Source organism: Lipomyces japonicus (assembly GCF_038497905.1).
Source record: "Lipomyces japonicus strain CBS 7319 unplaced genomic scaffold V1514scaffold_3, whole genome shotgun sequence".
In the NCBI taxonomy this organism is placed as follows: domain Eukaryota; kingdom Fungi; phylum Ascomycota; class Lipomycetes; order Lipomycetales; family Lipomycetaceae; genus Lipomyces; species Lipomyces japonicus.
This window is the reverse complement of record NW_027117815.1, coordinates 195,506-211,813: the sequence shown is the minus strand read 5'-3', so window position 1 is coordinate 211,813 and position 16,308 is coordinate 195,506. Positions and strand designations below refer to the sequence as shown.

At 38.1% G+C, this 16,308-nt stretch overlaps 8 protein-coding genes across 8 annotated transcripts; 4 read left to right on the top strand and 4 right to left on the bottom strand.

The window, feature by feature from the left end:
• Positions 1 to 51: 51 nt before the first annotated feature.
• Positions 52 to 1,404, top strand: V1514DRAFT_324574 (histidine phosphatase superfamily). Its single transcript, XM_066926447.1, has 3 exons — positions 52 to 290; positions 350 to 389; positions 443 to 1,404. Exons 1-3 carry the CDS (start codon positions 276 to 278, stop codon positions 1,351 to 1,353), a joined length of 966 nt encoding a protein of 321 aa, XP_066785715.1. The 5' UTR covers positions 52 to 275; the 3' UTR covers positions 1,354 to 1,404.
• Positions 1,302 to 2,138, bottom strand: V1514DRAFT_324571 (uncharacterized protein). Its single transcript, XM_066926446.1, has one exon. It carries the CDS (start codon positions 2,072 to 2,074, stop codon positions 1,547 to 1,549), a length of 528 nt encoding a protein of 175 aa, XP_066785714.1. The 5' UTR covers positions 2,075 to 2,138; the 3' UTR covers positions 1,302 to 1,546.
• Positions 2,139 to 2,271: 133 nt separating this feature from the next.
• On the top strand, positions 2,272 to 2,927 carry V1514DRAFT_324570 (uncharacterized protein). Its single transcript, XM_066926445.1, has one exon. It carries the CDS (start codon positions 2,317 to 2,319, stop codon positions 2,770 to 2,772), a length of 456 nt encoding a protein of 151 aa, XP_066785713.1. The 5' UTR covers positions 2,272 to 2,316; the 3' UTR covers positions 2,773 to 2,927.
• Positions 2,928 to 2,948: 21 nt separating this feature from the next.
• On the bottom strand, positions 2,949 to 7,230 carry V1514DRAFT_275223 (uncharacterized protein; the record flags this gene model as incomplete). Its single annotated transcript, XM_066924884.1, has 10 exons — positions 2,949 to 3,107; positions 3,166 to 3,299; positions 3,352 to 3,474; positions 3,511 to 3,541; positions 3,617 to 4,079; positions 4,239 to 4,908; positions 5,359 to 6,291; positions 6,691 to 7,020; positions 7,077 to 7,107; positions 7,159 to 7,230. The coding sequence occupies 10 exons, from the start codon at positions 7,228 to 7,230 to the stop codon at positions 2,949 to 2,951; spliced, it is 2,946 nt and encodes a 981-aa protein (XP_066785712.1).
• A 369-nt stretch (positions 7,231 to 7,599) lies between these two features.
• Positions 7,600 to 11,121, bottom strand: V1514DRAFT_288501 (P-loop containing nucleoside triphosphate hydrolase protein). The gene is made up of 5 exons (XM_066925258.1): positions 10,820 to 11,121; positions 10,635 to 10,771; positions 9,853 to 10,582; positions 9,520 to 9,802; positions 7,600 to 9,469 (listed from the first exon to the last, which is right to left on the bottom strand). Exons 1-5 carry the CDS (start codon positions 10,840 to 10,842, stop codon positions 7,721 to 7,723), a joined length of 2,922 nt encoding a protein of 973 aa, XP_066785711.1. The 5' UTR covers positions 10,843 to 11,121; the 3' UTR covers positions 7,600 to 7,720.
• On the top strand, positions 11,030 to 11,622 carry V1514DRAFT_116949 (uncharacterized protein). Its single transcript, XM_066924411.1, has 3 exons — positions 11,030 to 11,252; positions 11,322 to 11,406; positions 11,459 to 11,622. Exons 1-3 carry the CDS (start codon positions 11,211 to 11,213, stop codon positions 11,566 to 11,568), a joined length of 237 nt encoding a protein of 78 aa, XP_066785710.1. The 5' UTR covers positions 11,030 to 11,210; the 3' UTR covers positions 11,569 to 11,622.
• Positions 11,623 to 11,631: 9 nt separating this feature from the next.
• V1514DRAFT_361594 (TIP-1 family-domain-containing protein) lies at positions 11,632 to 13,855 on the bottom strand. Its single transcript, XM_066929713.1, has 5 exons — positions 13,704 to 13,855; positions 13,401 to 13,645; positions 13,160 to 13,348; positions 12,506 to 13,113; positions 11,632 to 12,458 (listed from the first exon to the last, which is right to left on the bottom strand). The coding sequence occupies exons 1-5, from the start codon at positions 13,815 to 13,817 to the stop codon at positions 11,677 to 11,679; spliced, it is 1,938 nt and encodes a 645-aa protein (XP_066785709.1). The 5' UTR covers positions 13,818 to 13,855; the 3' UTR covers positions 11,632 to 11,676.
• A 691-nt stretch (positions 13,856 to 14,546) lies between these two features.
• Positions 14,547 to 16,295, top strand: V1514DRAFT_301609 (uncharacterized protein). The gene is made up of 2 exons (XM_066925547.1): positions 14,547 to 14,820; positions 14,877 to 16,295. The coding sequence occupies exons 1-2, from the start codon at positions 14,725 to 14,727 to the stop codon at positions 15,984 to 15,986; spliced, it is 1,206 nt and encodes a 401-aa protein (XP_066785708.1). The 5' UTR covers positions 14,547 to 14,724; the 3' UTR covers positions 15,987 to 16,295.
• Positions 16,296 to 16,308: the final 13 nt, after the last annotated feature.

Below are 16,308 nucleotides of genomic sequence, written 5' to 3'. Positions count from 1 at the left end.
CCCTCATCCAGGTACCCCAGCCATCACTTGATTTGCATGTACAAAGTATGTGATGATTGGTAACATAACATCATTGGTGACCCTGCATGTATCTACGATGAGGTTTAAATCTGGCATGATTATAGAAAGCATTAATAGTCATTATACAGGTTAACTACTATCATTTTACGAATACATAATATTTTTTATTGGCTTCCATCTGGTGAATTTATTTTTTTAAATCAAATCGATTTACCCCGCAAGCTTGTTGTTAACTGTCGTCAATTACGATCAATATGGGAAGACCAAGGGTACCCAGACCAAAATATTAGTTTATAGTGAATTTGGATTTAACTGAGAAAACGTTTAGTTAATAATATTATTGCGACATGGTGAATCCGAGAGCAATTGTCTGTATAGCCCCAATATTCTATTACTAATGTTGTGACTGACACTATTCAAGGTGATAAATCAGTCAACAGAACCGTTCCAAATCACAAGGTGCCTTTGACTGCGAGGGGACATACTCAAGCTAAGGCTGCCGGTCGCCAGCTTAAAGAGATCCTACTGCCTGGTGAAAATGTGCTGATATATACCTCGCCTTACCGTCGAACGAGAGAGACTACGCAAGAGATAGTGTCACAACTGCAAGACGTGGAATATCGTGTGTATGAAGAACCGAGACTGCGCGAGCAAGATTTTGGAAATTTTCAAAATGACGAGGACGAAATGGCGCGGATATGGAAAGAAAGGGCTAGGTATGGTCATTTTTTTTATCGAATTCCGAATGGAGAATCAGCAGCGGACGTGTACGACCGGTGTGCTGGGTTTAATGAAACTCTTTTTCGACAATTTAATTCGGACAAGTTTGCAAAAGTTTTGGTATTGGTAACGCATGGATTAATGACCAGAGTATTTTTAATGAAATGGTACCGGTGGACAGTGGAAAAATTTGAAATCCTGAAAAATGTTAATTATTGTGAATTTGTCACGATGGAGCGTCAAGATGATACGGGAAAGTATCTTTTAAAAACAAAAATGCGTACATGGAATGATACGTCTCCAGATTCATCTTCATTACTGCCACCAGGTTCCGATGACAGCAATATTGACGCAAAAGATAATAGGATCAGGCTTATGTACGAACAGATTAAAGCTGCAGAAGAAAGCAAGTCAGAAACTGCTAGTGTTGCCGCGGCAGCACAGGCAGCCGGAAAACAGGTCGAGCGTGAGCTCGAAGAGCTATTCAAAGAAGATTTTACTGTTGTTTCTCAATTCGATGCAGATCGTTACCAAGAACAATTAAATCTTGATTTTGAAGAGGCGGCTGAAAATGGCATATGTTTGCCTAAATCTAGGGTAGATGCAAAGTAAAGCTAAAGCAGACACAAGATTAGAAAAAAAAAATACAAAAATTTTTATATAAAATCCATAAATACACATAAACTCTGCTACTAAAAAACCCAAACCGATAAAATCCTTTATAAATTCAAAATAGTTAAAATCCTTGTGCCACCAGTGCCAGCCTATTTAGCCTGCGCGAAAGCTCAACTTTCACATAATAAACTCATAGTGACAAAGAATAAGAATACTCATCCTCGACGTTTTGAGATACCCAGAGCACAACACAGCTCAACATCAGTAATCCATTCGCTATAACATTGCTAATTCCGAAATACAGGGTTGGCCACGAATACTCTGGAATAATATACTTTAGTATGAGCACCACAATGCTACCGGCAAATCCTCCTGCAAGTAAAGCAAAACCAAAAAATAGCACGACTCTGGCTTTCCATGCCACGCCACCATCGCCATATGAGTACGATGCGTCGGTCGAAAGTTTCGCCTTGTCGATTGAATTTATGACAATAATTCCAAATACCGAGCAAATGCCTGGAATCCAATCAACAAATCTAACATGCACGAATGACGCATTGAAATTTTTTGAATATATGGCCGAATCTAAAAAAAACCAAAACCCAAGTGAAAACAAGGCACCCGCAAGATACACGCCAGCGGCTCGAACGTGTGCTGACGAAGGCAGAGCAGGTAAAGGAATCGGAAATCGGAATAATTTAGAACCTTGCGATTCCATCTTAATTTAAAATAACTTATGGAAATACTATTAATATCGATTAATGTATCGTTGCAAACTGATTGCAATTTGCTGTATTAAGTGATAAACCAACCACCATCGGCGGAGACTAAATGGGTACCAGACCCTGAATGTGTAAGCTTCGTCAAAATTGCGTAAAACCAAAACTTTTTTTTTTAAACACAAGTAATAATTTACTGCTTCACTGTGTACATGTATTACTTTTTTAAGATGTGAATAAGATGGCTAAGCGTGCTCGATCACCCTCTGATCAGGAATATCATGAAACCCAGCAATTCCCTTTTTATAATACAACACCGTCGCCCTCAATTCAGTGCACTCTTCCTCCTAATTGCTCGATCCGGCCTCAGACTTTTGATTCCACTGCCGCTTTTGAACGGCATTACTCTACTGAACATGCATTATCATGCAGTGCTTGTCATCGAATGTTTCCTTCAAGTTATCTTCTTGAATTACATTTTTCAGAGCTGCACGATCCGTTCTTGCAAGTTAAGAAATCTAGGGGTGAAAAAATATATCGATGTTTTGTTGAAGGCTGTGAAAAAATATGCTCTGAACCAAAAAAGAGGCGGTTGCATTTAATTGATAAGCATGCATATCCAAAGGAGTACATGTTTAATGTGGTGCAATGGGGAATTGGCAGAAACCAAACTTCTCTTTTGTTTCCTTCAAGATAGTTGATTCCACTAATACGACGTTGCAGTCGTGTTCTTTATCAACGGGTTTCTCTACAACATTTTATGATTTGTATATAATAGATGTTGCACCAAGACAATCATGATTATAACATGTTTTTTTTTTAAAAAAAGAGTAAGAAAATCATACCAAAAAGACGCCAAAACCCAATATTAAACTAAACCATTTCACTTTCCTGCGAGAACACCCGATCCTTATTCTCAATCATAAACTGAACCATTAAATTCTTCTTTTGAGCATCCATGATCTCTCGCGAGCCAGAGTAGTCCCGGACTAATGATGGCGCAAAAACGACAGCTATGTTTCTTGCCGTCATCTTTAAAAAAAAACAAATTAGTAAGGCTAAAAAAAAGGAGGAATTGTGGAATACCTACCAAATTCTTGTGACTATAACTAGCGACTGTTGTTAAATGCTGAAACAAATATTCCAGGCACCTTTGGTGCGACTCAGGTAAAGATTTGATAACATTTACTAAAGCATTGAGTTTCTTTTCAAACTCATGAATATCTGTCACTCGTTAGAAAAATTCGATTTCAACAATCATAAATATCCTTCATACCTGCTAAAGAAACAAACTTCAAGTATGCATTATAAGTAATTAATGGTTCAGGAAGATATCGAAGATATTGTTTAAGAACACTGGTAACTCCGCAAATATCAATCAACATGTAATCGTTTAACTCTTCCTCCCAATGAACATCCATGCCCGAATTAGAACGTTGCTCAACATCGAACGTATTATCGGCTGCCTCATTTGTGAGATCAGAAGCAGTTTTTTGAGTTATCCTCCTGGTTCGCAAGCTTAAGTCATATTGCTCAAAAACGCCTTGGATTGATACTATTTGTGATTTGACACCTGATTTTCTATAAATGCCTTCATAATCAAGTCCCCGCGCCTCGACCTCTTCAACACAACGTGTGACAATTAAGGGAATCTTGCGACCTTCCAAAAGAGCTAATTTTCCAATTTCTAGACTTTGCAGTATATTCTTGTCTAACGCTGAAGACCCATTAGTAGAAGACACCTTAAATTTCATCCCGCGAAACTTGGAGCCACCTCCTGTATTCGACAGACTGTGCAACGCGCTGTTAGCACTTGAGCTTTTTGGCAAAACAATGGCCAAACCGTTCATGCCCGTCGAGCCAGCTTTGTTTTCAATGATGGGATGGTCAAGTCCGACCACAGCACCAATCCCATCACTGTTAAATAACTTATTTAATCCTTTAACTTTTGCAACCGCAGCTGCAGCTCCTCCACGGCGCCAAAATTTACGACCGCTATTAGTACTATTAACCAGTGATGACTGAGCAGTGAACGCTGTTTGTGCCACGGCTTCAGTTTCAACAGAGTGATCATCCAAAACTATGCTGGTACTGTCAGAATCGCTGATATCTCTTGAGCCTACCAATGTAGTATCCTGTAATGAATCAATATTATGGATAGACGCACCACTCTCAACATCAAAGGACGCATTTTCAGAACAAAGCTTAGATTGCAAGATATCTTGACCCTTGTTTTTGGTATCTGCTAAACCGGAATTATTGATTGACCCTTTTGCAAGAGCATGACTGTTTTTGGAGATTCCAGAAGAATCACTGACAATTTTGTTCGCCGGGGCGAGCGTTTTTAATGACTTGAGTGACATTTCTTTGAGTTTTGCAAGACTCATATTCTCATCAAGTAGTTCATTTCGTTGAGATATTAAATCTTCTATCTCAGAACTCAATGAAGCCTTTACACTTTCCACTTCATGGCGAAGTCTAGTGACAATTTCTATCGACAAATCGCCATCTTCTTTGTGCTCAACAGAATTCGCCCATTTGAGAATATCAAGCTCTTTCCAAGCAACAGAAGTTTGCGACTGTAAATTAGCTAGAAGCTGACGATCCTCTAATATCTTCTTCTCAAGAAGATCTGCGTTTGGTGTACCCATATTTATGAAGGCTTCTAATTCAACGACACGTTGTGAAGATTTCACTAGTTCATACTTCAAGTTCGACAACTCATCTGTGGCAGCCTTATAATGCTGAAAGGAAATGTAATTATCGGTACCGTATTTAGGAAGGTCTTCATATGGGACCGAAGGAGATGAATTTATAAATCTGTGACCCGAAGCTGGACCGGGCTCTCTCCGCTGCTTTGGTGAAGGCGTTCTGGAAACAAAGCCACGAATGTTTAGAGTTGACTTGCTAGTTTTTCTTAATAATGTTTGAATGTGGTTTGCCCTTGTAGCTGCTGCTCGACCCGGAGATCGCGGTGATGACTGTAGCTGACTATTTATAATATTTGCAAAATCTTCGTCCAGAGAAAATGAGTTATCTCCCAGTAAAGAAAGCGAAAGTGTCTGAAAAAGTTAGCATATTAGATCAAAATTTTAAGAATTATATAGACCTACTGGCGATTCATCTGGAATACGCAATGTCTCAGGAGGCTGGAGCACAGGTGTTTGAGTTTTTTGAAAAAAATTATTTGTTGCATCATCCGGTGTCGAAGGAAAACCTGTATCTTTTCCAGAACCTGACCCCTTTATTGACAAATTATCGTCAGTTCTTAATTTTTGTTCACGATCTTTTTTAGCAAACGGCATAGCCAATCCAAATGAAGAAGATTTTGAAGAAGCTAGCAAATTTTCTGATCGCGTGTTATCAGAACCCTCAGAATCGGTGTGATTAACAGATATACTATGTGACCGAGTGAATGCTTTCTTAGAAGAATTGAAAAAAGATGACGCAGTAGCCGAGGAAACAGATCGTTTTTGCTGATGCTTTCCTGTCTTTGACTTTGAGAAGTCAATTGGTGGTCGTAAAATGCCAGCATTTTGATTTGATCGTGACGAGGTCGAATTTTTTGGCATGTCAATATTAGAAGATTTCGATGATAAAGATGCAGAAGACGAATCAGATTTTGAAATCCCGATTATTGAAGATCTGTTATTGTCAGAAGCTGGTTGTGCATGTGATGCATCATTACTGGGAAAAACAAATTCTGTTGATAAGTCTCCCTTGGAGGTCTCAGCCTCAACTTGACTGCTTCCAATAGTACGCGAAGATGACCCGTCTAAAGTAAAAGAACGTGATATCCTTCGAACTTTGGAAGATAAAAAATTTGCAGATGACCTGCGACTGCTTAACTCCGATAGAAACCCTTTTGAAGATCGTGAAAAACTGGCTAGAGTTGAAGTCGAAAGGGTTGAAGATATTGAGGTTCTTCTACTGCTATCTACACTTGATCGTTCACTTAACTGATCTCTTATTAGTGAACCACTCACTTCTGTGCTGCTTTCATATATGCTTTCTGAATCATTTTGTGCTAGAGTCGGATCGGTCTCATCACCGTTAGATGGATCGGTAGTATTAGTGGAACTGCGATCAACTTGTTTTTCTGGAAAAACAGTGGGGTTTAAAGGTTCTACAGCATTAGAACTTTTTTCGTCATCATTAGCAGCAACTCCTTCCAGCCTTTCCAAACTTAAGATATCATTGTCCTTTAGAGAATCTTCTTTAGAATTTGTCAAAAGATTTGTTTCTTCTGCCGCCTTCGATGGTTCGGTGTTATTAGAATCCGTGTAAGAACCAATTATTACTGATGAAGAAGAAATTTGAGAATCATGTTTTACTATTGTTTCTTGCTGCTCTTTGATTCCTATTTCGTTTTCTATACTATGTTCAGTAGTAGAGTCGACATGCAATGAAAAATTAGCAAGTGCTTTCACCACTTGCGCATTTAATTGACCAGGCAGTTGAGGAAGAATCTTGTCCAAAATACTAGGTGATACATCTTTGTTTTCATTAATTCCCGAATCATTCTGACTCGCTATATTTGAAATCTGTTTCTCCAACGCCGTCGTCTTCTTAGGTGTCACGTTTGATTTTGATTCGCCATTTCGACTTTGTGAACCAGTACGTCTCTTGCCGTTATTTCGTTTCCTTCGATCCATCAATTTTTGGTGACAATCCATACAAAAAATTCCTTGACTCGTTCTAGCGTATCGAAGATTCTCTATTGGGCGTTTGCAATTTCGACATTTAAAACATGATGAGCAAAACGCGGTATCTTTTCCAGTCAGAATTGCAAGGTCTTCAATTTTGTTGCCACAAACACAGCATGAATAGCAACAATTCCCACATATCAAGTTCCCATTGCCGAGTACCAGCAGGTTTGCATCGCAATTAAGTTGTGAATTGCAATTCGAGCATCGAAAGCACTCTACGTGCCATCGATTACCGCCTAGTATTTGATTAGCCAACTATATTAATTAACCGCAAAGGAAGATATAACCTTACCTAACTCAAACGCTCTGCCTTCTTCTAGTATCTATTGTTTTTTGTCAATTGAGACCTATAAACACAATAAATAGTAACTTACTTTATCACATTTCTTACAAGAATATATCTCATCCTCGACTTCAAAAAGCAAAGTATCTGATTCCTGGTCCATTTTGTTTCTTTTTCAAAAAAAAATTGTTCAAAGCGTAGACCCCAAACATGAAACTCCCAATGAACGACAATGTAGCCTAAAAAAATCTCCTTTTCCCCTTATTTTGTTGCCTTCACACGTTGCAATAATCAACCCCACTCTTTTAGCAATGCAGCGAACTTTGAAACGCTAGGATCCTGACTCCCTAATCAGGAATATATATGAGAGCTAGATAAAATAAAATAAAAGATAGACACGCCTATTATCATCAATAAATGCCGTTCAATCTTGAACTGTCAATGCAGACCAACCGTAGCGCATAATAAATCAAGGTTTAGCTCAGCCGCGCGAGCTATTATTAACCTTCGGCTGCCTTGAGAAAAAAGCAAATAACCTTAATAGCTATATAATAACTACCACTACTAGTACATTTGTATATTTTACAATATTATTACAAAACTCTGGACAAAATACAACTCGCTCAGTGATTTCTTATTGCCTAATAAAATATTCAAACGGCTCCAAGAATTGACGAATCAATTGTTTGGTCGATATACTTTGTGATTGTTGGTTCTTCGCTTAAGCCCTTGCGGCGCCTTGTCTTCAAAACAAAATCACGAGCAAGCGCCTGACCAACAGCCGCTTGTAATGGCGGCACTATAATTTCCTTGTCGAGAGGATCGCCAGGAACGACTTGCCACTTTTCAAACACCAAAGAACAAGTAGCCCGGCCTTTCGTGGCCACGCGTAAATCCGTTTCAAATCCAAACGAATCAATAACGGGAATTGAACCTTCAATAGAGTAGAGAGGTGTACCATGAATAGGGGACTCCTTAAGAACATACCCTCGTCGTTTTTGAAGAATCGAATATAGTACTGAAACGCATTCCGCGGGTCCAATGACATGCACCGAATAAAGCGGCTCCATTAAACGCGGTGACGCGGTCAGAAATGAAGAATAACAAACTCTACGTGCTGTAGGAATTATTTGCCCACCACCTCTATAAATTGCTTCTGATGTCAGAGTAACATCCATAATTCTGAACCGAGTATTTCGTATTGGCTCCTCACAAAGTGGACCTTCACGGACACTCCATTGAAATCCTTGCTTGATAGAATCACGAATAGAAAACAAAAGCTTCTTGTCAACTTCTCCAGTAATGGTATCATCCTGAAGAATATTAGGGCCGGTATCGTCTGGACCGAATGTCCAAATAGATCTTGCAGCCAAGATATCCCAATCATACTTGTTTTGGAAAAATTGACCAATTTGCCTCACTGGCCAGTGAATGTTTACCGCTCCAGATTCAATATCTTCCGCAATACCAGACTCCAGTGGCTCTGCAATAATCGAAATTTTGTTCTTCTTATTCGGAGTTTCTGCATAGCACTTAATTGCAGATTGATCAATGACCGTTTCACAAAATCGAGTTACAGGATCTGAAACCTTAATCTCCATATCGGAATACGCTCGTCGCAGGTCATGCAAAACTGTATCGATGTAAAGTTCACCAGTTCCAAGAATTATATGCTCCCCAGATTCTTCCACCTTTGTCTGTAATAAAGGAAAACTTTTATTCACTTTTCGTAATCCATCCAACATCTTTGGTAGCTCAGAAGGATTAACAGGCTCTACTGCCACCTTGAACACGGATTCGGTCAAATGATTAATGGGTTTGAAAATGAACACGTCATCTTTCAAATCTTTAGAAACAACAGTCGCAGTCTTCACAATTGACATATCAATGCCACCGATAAGCACCCAGTTTCCAGCTGGAACGCCTGAAACTGGAATCTTATAACGCGACTCATAAATCCAAAGATCTTTAACGCTTGCGTATGCCATATCCTCTTCATCTTCCAACGAATACCCTTCTCCGAGAACTTTAATTTCTTGACCAATTTTTAATGTGCCACTTAAAACCCTTCCAAAACTGTAAAACTCAGAAGCGTCTTGTGAACTATAAAGTTTTGTAATATGAACCACAACCGGACCATTCTGGTCACATGTCAATAGTGACTTCGCGATGGTGGTGTCTAAAGGTCCACTATATGTTGTTTCAATTTTTTGTTTGGCACTTTCCACTGGAGATAAAATGTGATTAACAAATGCGTCTATGAGACCGGTCGCGTTCCCAAAAAAGTGACTGCAAACAAGTTTTAACAAGGGCTTTGCATCCAATTTGTAATCAGATGGCCGTAAATAAATTCCAAGCCCTTCAAGCGTACTTTTAAGTTCGGAAGACGAATCACTAATAACCTATATCATCATTAATAACATATAATTTTTTTCGTGAACGTTGGACATACAGAACTAAAAAGTTTGTATACTGGCTCCAAAACAAAAGCCACAAACGCATTTTTCGTATCAGACGTTAGGGATTTCTTAGTGAATTTGTTGGTGCTAGAATTATAGTATATTTCACCCCACAATCTACTTGATAAATCACTTGCACTGACAGTACCGTGGAGCGCACTGTACATGCTTGCAAATGATTCCAAAGTAAACGCAAAACCAAGTTTTGCAGAAGCAAAAACTACATTGCCCTTCTCCGGAGAAAGTCTAAGACTGTTCAACGTAGGCGCAAAAGAACTAAAACCTCATGTTAATTTTGGGAATAAAAAGTCCGTGAGTTGACTTACTTGAGAATTTGATTGACTTCCTCGATACAATATTTCAATTTCAAATACGCATCTGCTGGAGGAAGTTTAAGCTCCAATATGAGCCGATCAATTTTGTTGATTACCAGAACTATAGACAGCTTCTCCAACACCGCCTGACGGATTACCTGCCTAGAACTAGGAGTGATGCCTTCGATGACATCCACGACAAGAGCTATTCCATCGGAAAGTCTGAGACCACATGCTACTTCGTCAACAAAATTAGAATGGCCCGGTGTGTCTAGGATGTTTATTAAATGAGTCTTTCCTTTAGTAGTTTGCAAAGGAATCGACATTGGAGCGCATTTAATCGTCAATCCCCGCTGTCTTTCCAAAAAATGCGTATCAGTGTATCTTATTTGCTCATCTTGACGTCTTCCGGTAAGGTCTTTTACTTGAGGATGTGTTTCCTGTACTAGCATGTCTAGTATTGAAGTTGTGCCATGGTGCAAACCACCAACGAGAGCAACATTTCTGACGTGCTCTGGAACGTTTAGTGAGTCCGACATAAACTCTCTAGAAAAGTTGACTTCTGGTAAATCAAAATTCTCGATAAGAAACTTTTTCACCTTGATTGGTGCAATGATTGGCTCAGAGAGAGGTTGCGCATCTTCCTCGTGAGTAACTGCCTCGACATCTGCCCCAAATACATCAATAGCTGAAGGATAGTATTGCTTATCTTCATGAAGTACGACAGCGGTACTAGTTTCTTCTGAATTGAGTTAGATTCTGTCAAAAAAACAATAATATTACATGCGTCGTACCGGCGTCGACATCCATTTCGTTCTCATCAATAGAAGACGTAGACTCGTATGCCTTTGAATCTTCTTCGTTATCATTAATCTCTTTATTTGACAATTCTTCATCATCAGAGTCAGGATTGCCTATGAAGTTGCCAAACCTATATTGCGAATAAGTAATTTACTAGGATCCATATCACATAACTCACTCATCATATAATGAATCGTCCATCTTTCTTTAATCTTAATATTTTTCTATGTATGATCAAACTTGTCTAATGTGCAATCTTTAATAAGAAAATTTGATCATTTATTTACACTTATATATCATCGATCTCGGCTGTACTCCAAAAAAAATGTATTCTACAAAATACGTCAGTCACGTGATATTTTGTATTAAAGAAAGAGTAATATGAGCGTCGTTAAGTAGCACTTTCCCAAATATTGATTTTAGTATCCTATAGTTACTACATTTTTAGTATATTCCTTAAAAGAAAGGCGTAAAAGAAAGGCGCAGTACTCATTGATAACTGCCATTGAAGAAGTTTATAGGAATTTGTGATTAGGATACACGTATGCTATTCTAATCGGCATTTAACAATGCCGTGGCGAGGATATTTACAAAACTATTTGACTAAAAAGGTTGGTCATTTTCTTATCGTTACCCATGAGTTAAGCATTTTCAAACATGGCTAACAATATAATATTTAGTTGTTGGAGAGTGAGACATTCCATAAAGTTGTTAGAGCAACCCACAAAGGAATTAATAACACTCCAGGCTTTGCTGAAGACATAAGTACGTTATTATTATTTAATTAAATATTGCACTGACAATTTACTTTCTAAAGAAAATGTAGCAAATTCCAATAAAAATTTGCAAGGGGTTCAAAAGTTTGGATCAATATTATTTGAAGAATTCAAAGATGCTCTGAAAGGCAAGCCACCATCAAAACATTGACAATTTTCTTTTCTCGGGAATACTGAATCATTAATGAAATTTCTGGAAAGCATGAATTAAAAACGAGTGTTTTATTATAGCTAATGTTAATTATGAAATCTCATTTACTCAAAAGTTTAACGATTTTTGCCATGCGTGGATAATTTTTTTAAAAGACGTGTTAGATATAGTGACGGAAAGAAAATGAAGCATTGCTGACAAGTCAGCAGAGCTGTTGAGTACTTCCATCGGTGAATGATCCTTATTCTTTACCATTTGACGAAATCCGGCATCTTTTCTATATACTCTCTGAGCCTCCCGTTGTAAATGTTTTATTATCAAGTTTTCTGCTCTTTCCTGCAGTCTCTCATAGAACTTCACTGTTTCATCAAATATGGTTCCTTGATCATCTGGAATATCTGAAAAAGAAATCTCAGTGTGAAGAGATTTCTTTGTTTTCGGTGATGCCCGAAGCGTAATTTCTTCATAAAGCTCCAAAAAAAAAATATCTTCTCCCCAGTCATTAAGAGCATCGCGAATGGAAAAAGCTGAGCAATACGCCCTACAGAGCCTTTCGATTCCGGATATCCCTTCAACCATTTTTTGTCGGTCGTCTTCGTGAACGCCAGATACAGCACGAACAAGAGAAGAGGTGAGTGATTCAAAAGCATCCAACGACGCTGATATTCGACCATGGTAACTATCCAGTACAAAAACTTGTATATCCATAAGAAAGTTCACTTTGTGCGTAAACGATCGGAGAGATTTATATCGGTCCGTTATAGTCTCTAGTAGATATCTTAATCGTAGAGCAGATTTGGTAGATTTTGCCTCTGCGTCTCCCGCAGAATCGGAATCGACAAGCCATGCATCTGGTGCCGTGATAATCTCTCGATATCGCGCAAGGGCAACTATTAAAAAATTAAATTCCACTCGAAAAAAAAAATGATAAACTCACAATTTTTCTCGATTGTCAGCCATCCTTGAAACCATCCATGGTTGGAAATAATCATCCCGGAGAGTCCCTGCCAATCATTAACTCCAAACGGCGAAAACAGGTATATTTCACGCAAGGCCTCATCAAACTTCATAGTTTCCATCATAATATGACTTAGTAACTGAGGCTGTGACATGGCAATCGGAATCATTGATTTAAGCTTTGTTACTACTGAGGGCAAATAGGCGTAAATAAATTCATGCAAGGCTTGACGACTTTGTCCATACACAGATTTTCGTAAAACACCTTGAACAACAGTCTGGAGAAAGTTTTCATGTTCCTCCACTGTTGCGAGAACATGAGAAAAAACCCATTCAGGCTTGTCCAATCTATTGGTATCTCTATTTCCTTCAAAATGATACCGAAAACGAAGATCTAACTGCTCGATAAGAACTTCAAATGCGATTATTTGACTTGGCTCATTATTATTTCCATCTATATTTTTGGTCACAAAACTGCTGTCTTGAAATAGTATAAGGTTTGTGAAAGCTGAGCAAAATTCGTTAAAGTCGGACTTAAAGGAAATCTTCGATGGCCAGCCAATTGCATCCAGCGAATTGCGAAGATCACTATAAGACTTAGAGAAATAAAGTCGAAATTTAACTGCATGCTTACCTGGAAAGCTTATCTTGCAAAGAGGCTCGTAACGCTAACCTCGACTGTTCCATAAAAGGAACAAGATAAGTTGTTGGATCATCAGAAAGCTTGTTTTTTTCATAAACTAACTGATACAGTCTTGATAAATCAGAGTAATGCTTAAGAGCTGACTCCGCGTCTTTATATATTGCCGACGTGGCCAAAGCACTATAAATTAGCAACAATGACTTCTTAAGTTGATTAAAACAATGGCATATACCTTAAGCAATGAATTTCATCTAACACACGAAAGTAGTCTCTAGCAATTTGTAATCTACTAAGTTTGGAAATAAAATTATCGACTTTGGCTAATAGATCAGGTTTTGATGCATATGCAATGTTCGCTAGTTTCAATTGAAGATCGTCGTAATTGGAAAGATATTTACTCGAATCTTCAAATATTTTATCCGAAACCAATAATATTGAAGCATGCTCATTTGTGACCTTGTTTTCGCTATTTTGAATCTTATAAAATTAACATACCAATACAATACAATGCAATACAATTTATAAGATTCTGTACCTGGGAATTTAAACCAGATTGATATTCGTCAAGAGACGTAACCAAATCGTCCAGGTTGGCTAAAGAGTCAACAGACGGCAATTTCTCATTTATATATTCAGTTACTGTTAACATTGAAATTGACCTATAGCTAATACATAAGAAGTCTGGAGTGTAAATTAATTGTCAATCGTCTGTTCATCTGCTATTCTCATAATCATAGATAAGTCCGGGTAACAAACTAATCTATAGTTAAAATAATCTTTCAATGGCTTGTATTTTATATAGTTTAAACTTTGCACAACTACGTCCAAGAAATATGTTATACATTAGCTACTTTTTTTTGGAATTCTTTATTTTAAGTAGCTACTGTAGCTATATGTGCAGAACAATAAATTTATGAATTATGATGGTCTAACTAAACCAAATATAATGCGCAAGGTCATTTGGGTGAGGCTTAAGGAAAACTCAGCTTCATTGCCAAACCCACCCGCAGACAATTATTTAGTACAATTATGCAAATCGCATAAGTTATAATTTTCATAATTGTCTAAGAACAATTATGCGAATTGTACCTAAAACTGTAGGTGTAGTGCCTGGCGTTTATGATTATCTGGTTGTATTAATGTTATGCAATTTCCGTGTCGTCAATGGCATAAAAAAATATGCGATTTGTTAACTATTATACCAACTAACTAACGCTACTTAAAACTGAAAATTACAATTCGGTGCCTTGCACCATGCAATGAAAAGTGCCAATTTTTTTAGTGTTTTAGTGCAGAAACAGAAAGTTTGCAGCCCAATTTTAAGTTTGTGCAGCCCGACTCTCAAGCGCGCTGGTACTTATTCAAAGAAAACTGACCCCTTTAGTCGTCTCGCTTGTGTCGTCTTATACATTCGTTCAACTGTATAACCAGCCTATTCATTCATTTTGTATTTTTAACGGGCCGTTAATTGAATATATTTATTTATATATATATATATATATATATACATACATACATACATACATATATTTTTTTTTTTTGTTTCGTGGAAGGCTATGTCCTCGTTTTCCTATAAGGGCTCTCCGGTGAGGAAGCTTCTTTTTTCTGTTGGGATCATTGCGGTTATTCTTCTGTTTCTCTCTGTATTTCAGGTAAGCAACAGGCAGTTTCGTTTGTTAGTGCATTTTTATTTACTAATTAGAAACAGGACCCAATAGCTCACAGGTCAACACCAGTTCTTACCAGTACCAAGTTGAGTGAAAACTCCAGCAGCAGCAATAGTTTGGCAAATAAACAGAGCGTGGTTCAGACCAATTCACAAACATTAAATGGAAAGCCGTTTGAGCTAGAATTTCTGATTCCTCTTACTTCAACTCATTTTAATTTCTGCAGATCTCTGTACACTGCTTTAATCAACGACTATCCAAAACCTACTCTTATCAATTGGGGCAAGGTGTTTGAAAATGCACCTCAAGCTCGTGTTCGCAAAATCAACGGAATTGATGACTATCTTCATCGTTTACGACCGGACCAGTATGCTCTCATTATGGATGGTTTCGATGTATGGTATCAAACGCCGTACTCAGATTTTGTCAACAGGTTTTTAGAAATTACTACCAAAAATAATGATTACGAAGTGGCTATTTTTGGAGCAGATAAGAAGTGTTGGCCAAATGATCTTGATTCTCCTGCTTGTGTCAATGTTCCTGAATCGCCTCTTCCAAAAGATGCTTATGGCCCTGACACTGATGACGCTACCAAGACTACTAATTCTCGCCTTCGGTACATTAACCACCGCCCTCGATGGCTTAATTCAGGAAACATGATTGGTCCGGTTAAGGTACTTCAGCAAGTTTATGATCGAGCAAATCACTCCATTACGACTGCACCGCCTGAGAAAGTGTTTTCAGATCAAATGTATATTGCTGATGTATTTGGCGAGCAGGATCTTAAGATGACTGTTGACTACACGTCAGATCTATTTCAAACGATGACTTTTTCTCATAGAGATGTCATATTTTTAGAAGACGATCTTATGAGTTCTCCGAGAAAGCCGCCTAGTGAACGTCGTCTTCTCGCGTTCAATAAAATATCTGGAGCACTGCCGCCAATTCTTCATTTTAATGGTCCTAAAGAGGCTATGGACATTTGGTGGCCTAAAATGTGGTGGTATAAAGAGAGGGAAAGTCCAGCTGTGATCGCAAAGTCCAAAGAGGTCTATGAGACTGGAGGTGCATTTACTGTCGACGGACAATTCATTTCTTGGAGAGAACTCTGTGGCGATACAGATGTGCACAATCCTAAGGGCAAGTTGTAAAATTTAATTGGGAGTATGATTTAGTGTTTAGACACCGTTAATGATATATAATGTTTGAATTTGGCACGCGGGCCTTGCCGTCACTCATAACAATAGGGCGTTTGTAATATTTGACTTATACAGTTGGTTGAAATGCAATTAGTAAAGTTTGTTTTATTTGATTTTATTATTCTGAGATTCGTGGCATTGCATTGAAGTACGTAACTCATGGTACAATTGTAAAAGTTTTTTATTTCTGTATTTTGCAAAATGGTTGTAACTATGTTATATAAGCGCACTGAAGAAAACCATCGGGCTGTTAAACTCTAAAGTGGCGAATACG

What these genes read in the sequence shown, in the direction of transcription:
- V1514DRAFT_361594 (XM_066929713.1), bottom strand. Translation starts at nt 13,817, where the DNA reads ATGTTAACAGTAACTGAATATATAAATGAGAAATTGCCGTCTGTTGAC. An exon ending in TTGCAAGATAAGCTTTCCAG is followed by an intron (nt 13,114 to 13,159) that starts GTAAGCATGCAG and finishes TAAGTCTTATAG; the next exon opens with TGATCTTCGCAATTCGCTGG. An exon ending in GCTGACAATCGAGAAAAATT is followed by an intron (nt 12,459 to 12,505) that starts GTGAGTTTATCA and finishes ATTTTTTAATAG; the next exon opens with TTGCCCTTGCGCGATATCGA.
- V1514DRAFT_116949 (XM_066924411.1), top strand. Translation starts at nt 11,211, where the DNA reads ATGCCGTGGCGAGGATATTTACAAAACTATTTGACTAAAAAG. An exon ending in AAAACTATTTGACTAAAAAG is followed by an intron (nt 11,253 to 11,321) that starts GTTGGTCATTTT and finishes TATAATATTTAG; the next exon opens with TTGTTGGAGAGTGAGACATT. An exon ending in AGGCTTTGCTGAAGACATAA is followed by an intron (nt 11,407 to 11,458) that starts GTACGTTATTAT and finishes TACTTTCTAAAG; the next exon opens with AAAATGTAGCAAATTCCAAT.
- V1514DRAFT_324571 (XM_066926446.1), bottom strand. Translation starts at nt 2,074, where the DNA reads ATGGAATCGCAAGGTTCTAAATTATTCCGATTTCCGATTCCTTTACCT.
- V1514DRAFT_288501 (XM_066925258.1), bottom strand. Translation starts at nt 10,842, where the DNA reads ATGGACGATTCATTATATGATGA. An exon ending in GACGATTCATTATATGATGA is followed by an intron (nt 10,772 to 10,819) that starts GTGAGTTATGTG and finishes TTCGCAATATAG; the next exon opens with GTTTGGCAACTTCATAGGCA. An exon ending in GAAGTCAATCAAATTCTCAA is followed by an intron (nt 9,803 to 9,852) that starts GTAAGTCAACTC and finishes ATGAGGTTTTAG; the next exon opens with TTCTTTTGCGCCTACGTTGA.
- V1514DRAFT_324570 (XM_066926445.1), top strand. Translation starts at nt 2,317, where the DNA reads ATGGCTAAGCGTGCTCGATCACCCTCTGATCAGGAATATCATGAAACC.
- V1514DRAFT_324574 (XM_066926447.1), top strand. An exon ending in TGGTGAATCCGAGAGCAATT is followed by an intron (nt 390 to 442) that starts GTCTGTATAGCC and finishes ACACTATTCAAG; the next exon opens with GTGATAAATCAGTCAACAGA.
- V1514DRAFT_301609 (XM_066925547.1), top strand. Translation starts at nt 14,725, where the DNA reads ATGTCCTCGTTTTCCTATAAGGGCTCTCCGGTGAGGAAGCTTCTTTTT. An exon ending in TGTTTCTCTCTGTATTTCAG is followed by an intron (nt 14,821 to 14,876) that starts GTAAGCAACAGG and finishes AATTAGAAACAG; the next exon opens with GACCCAATAGCTCACAGGTC.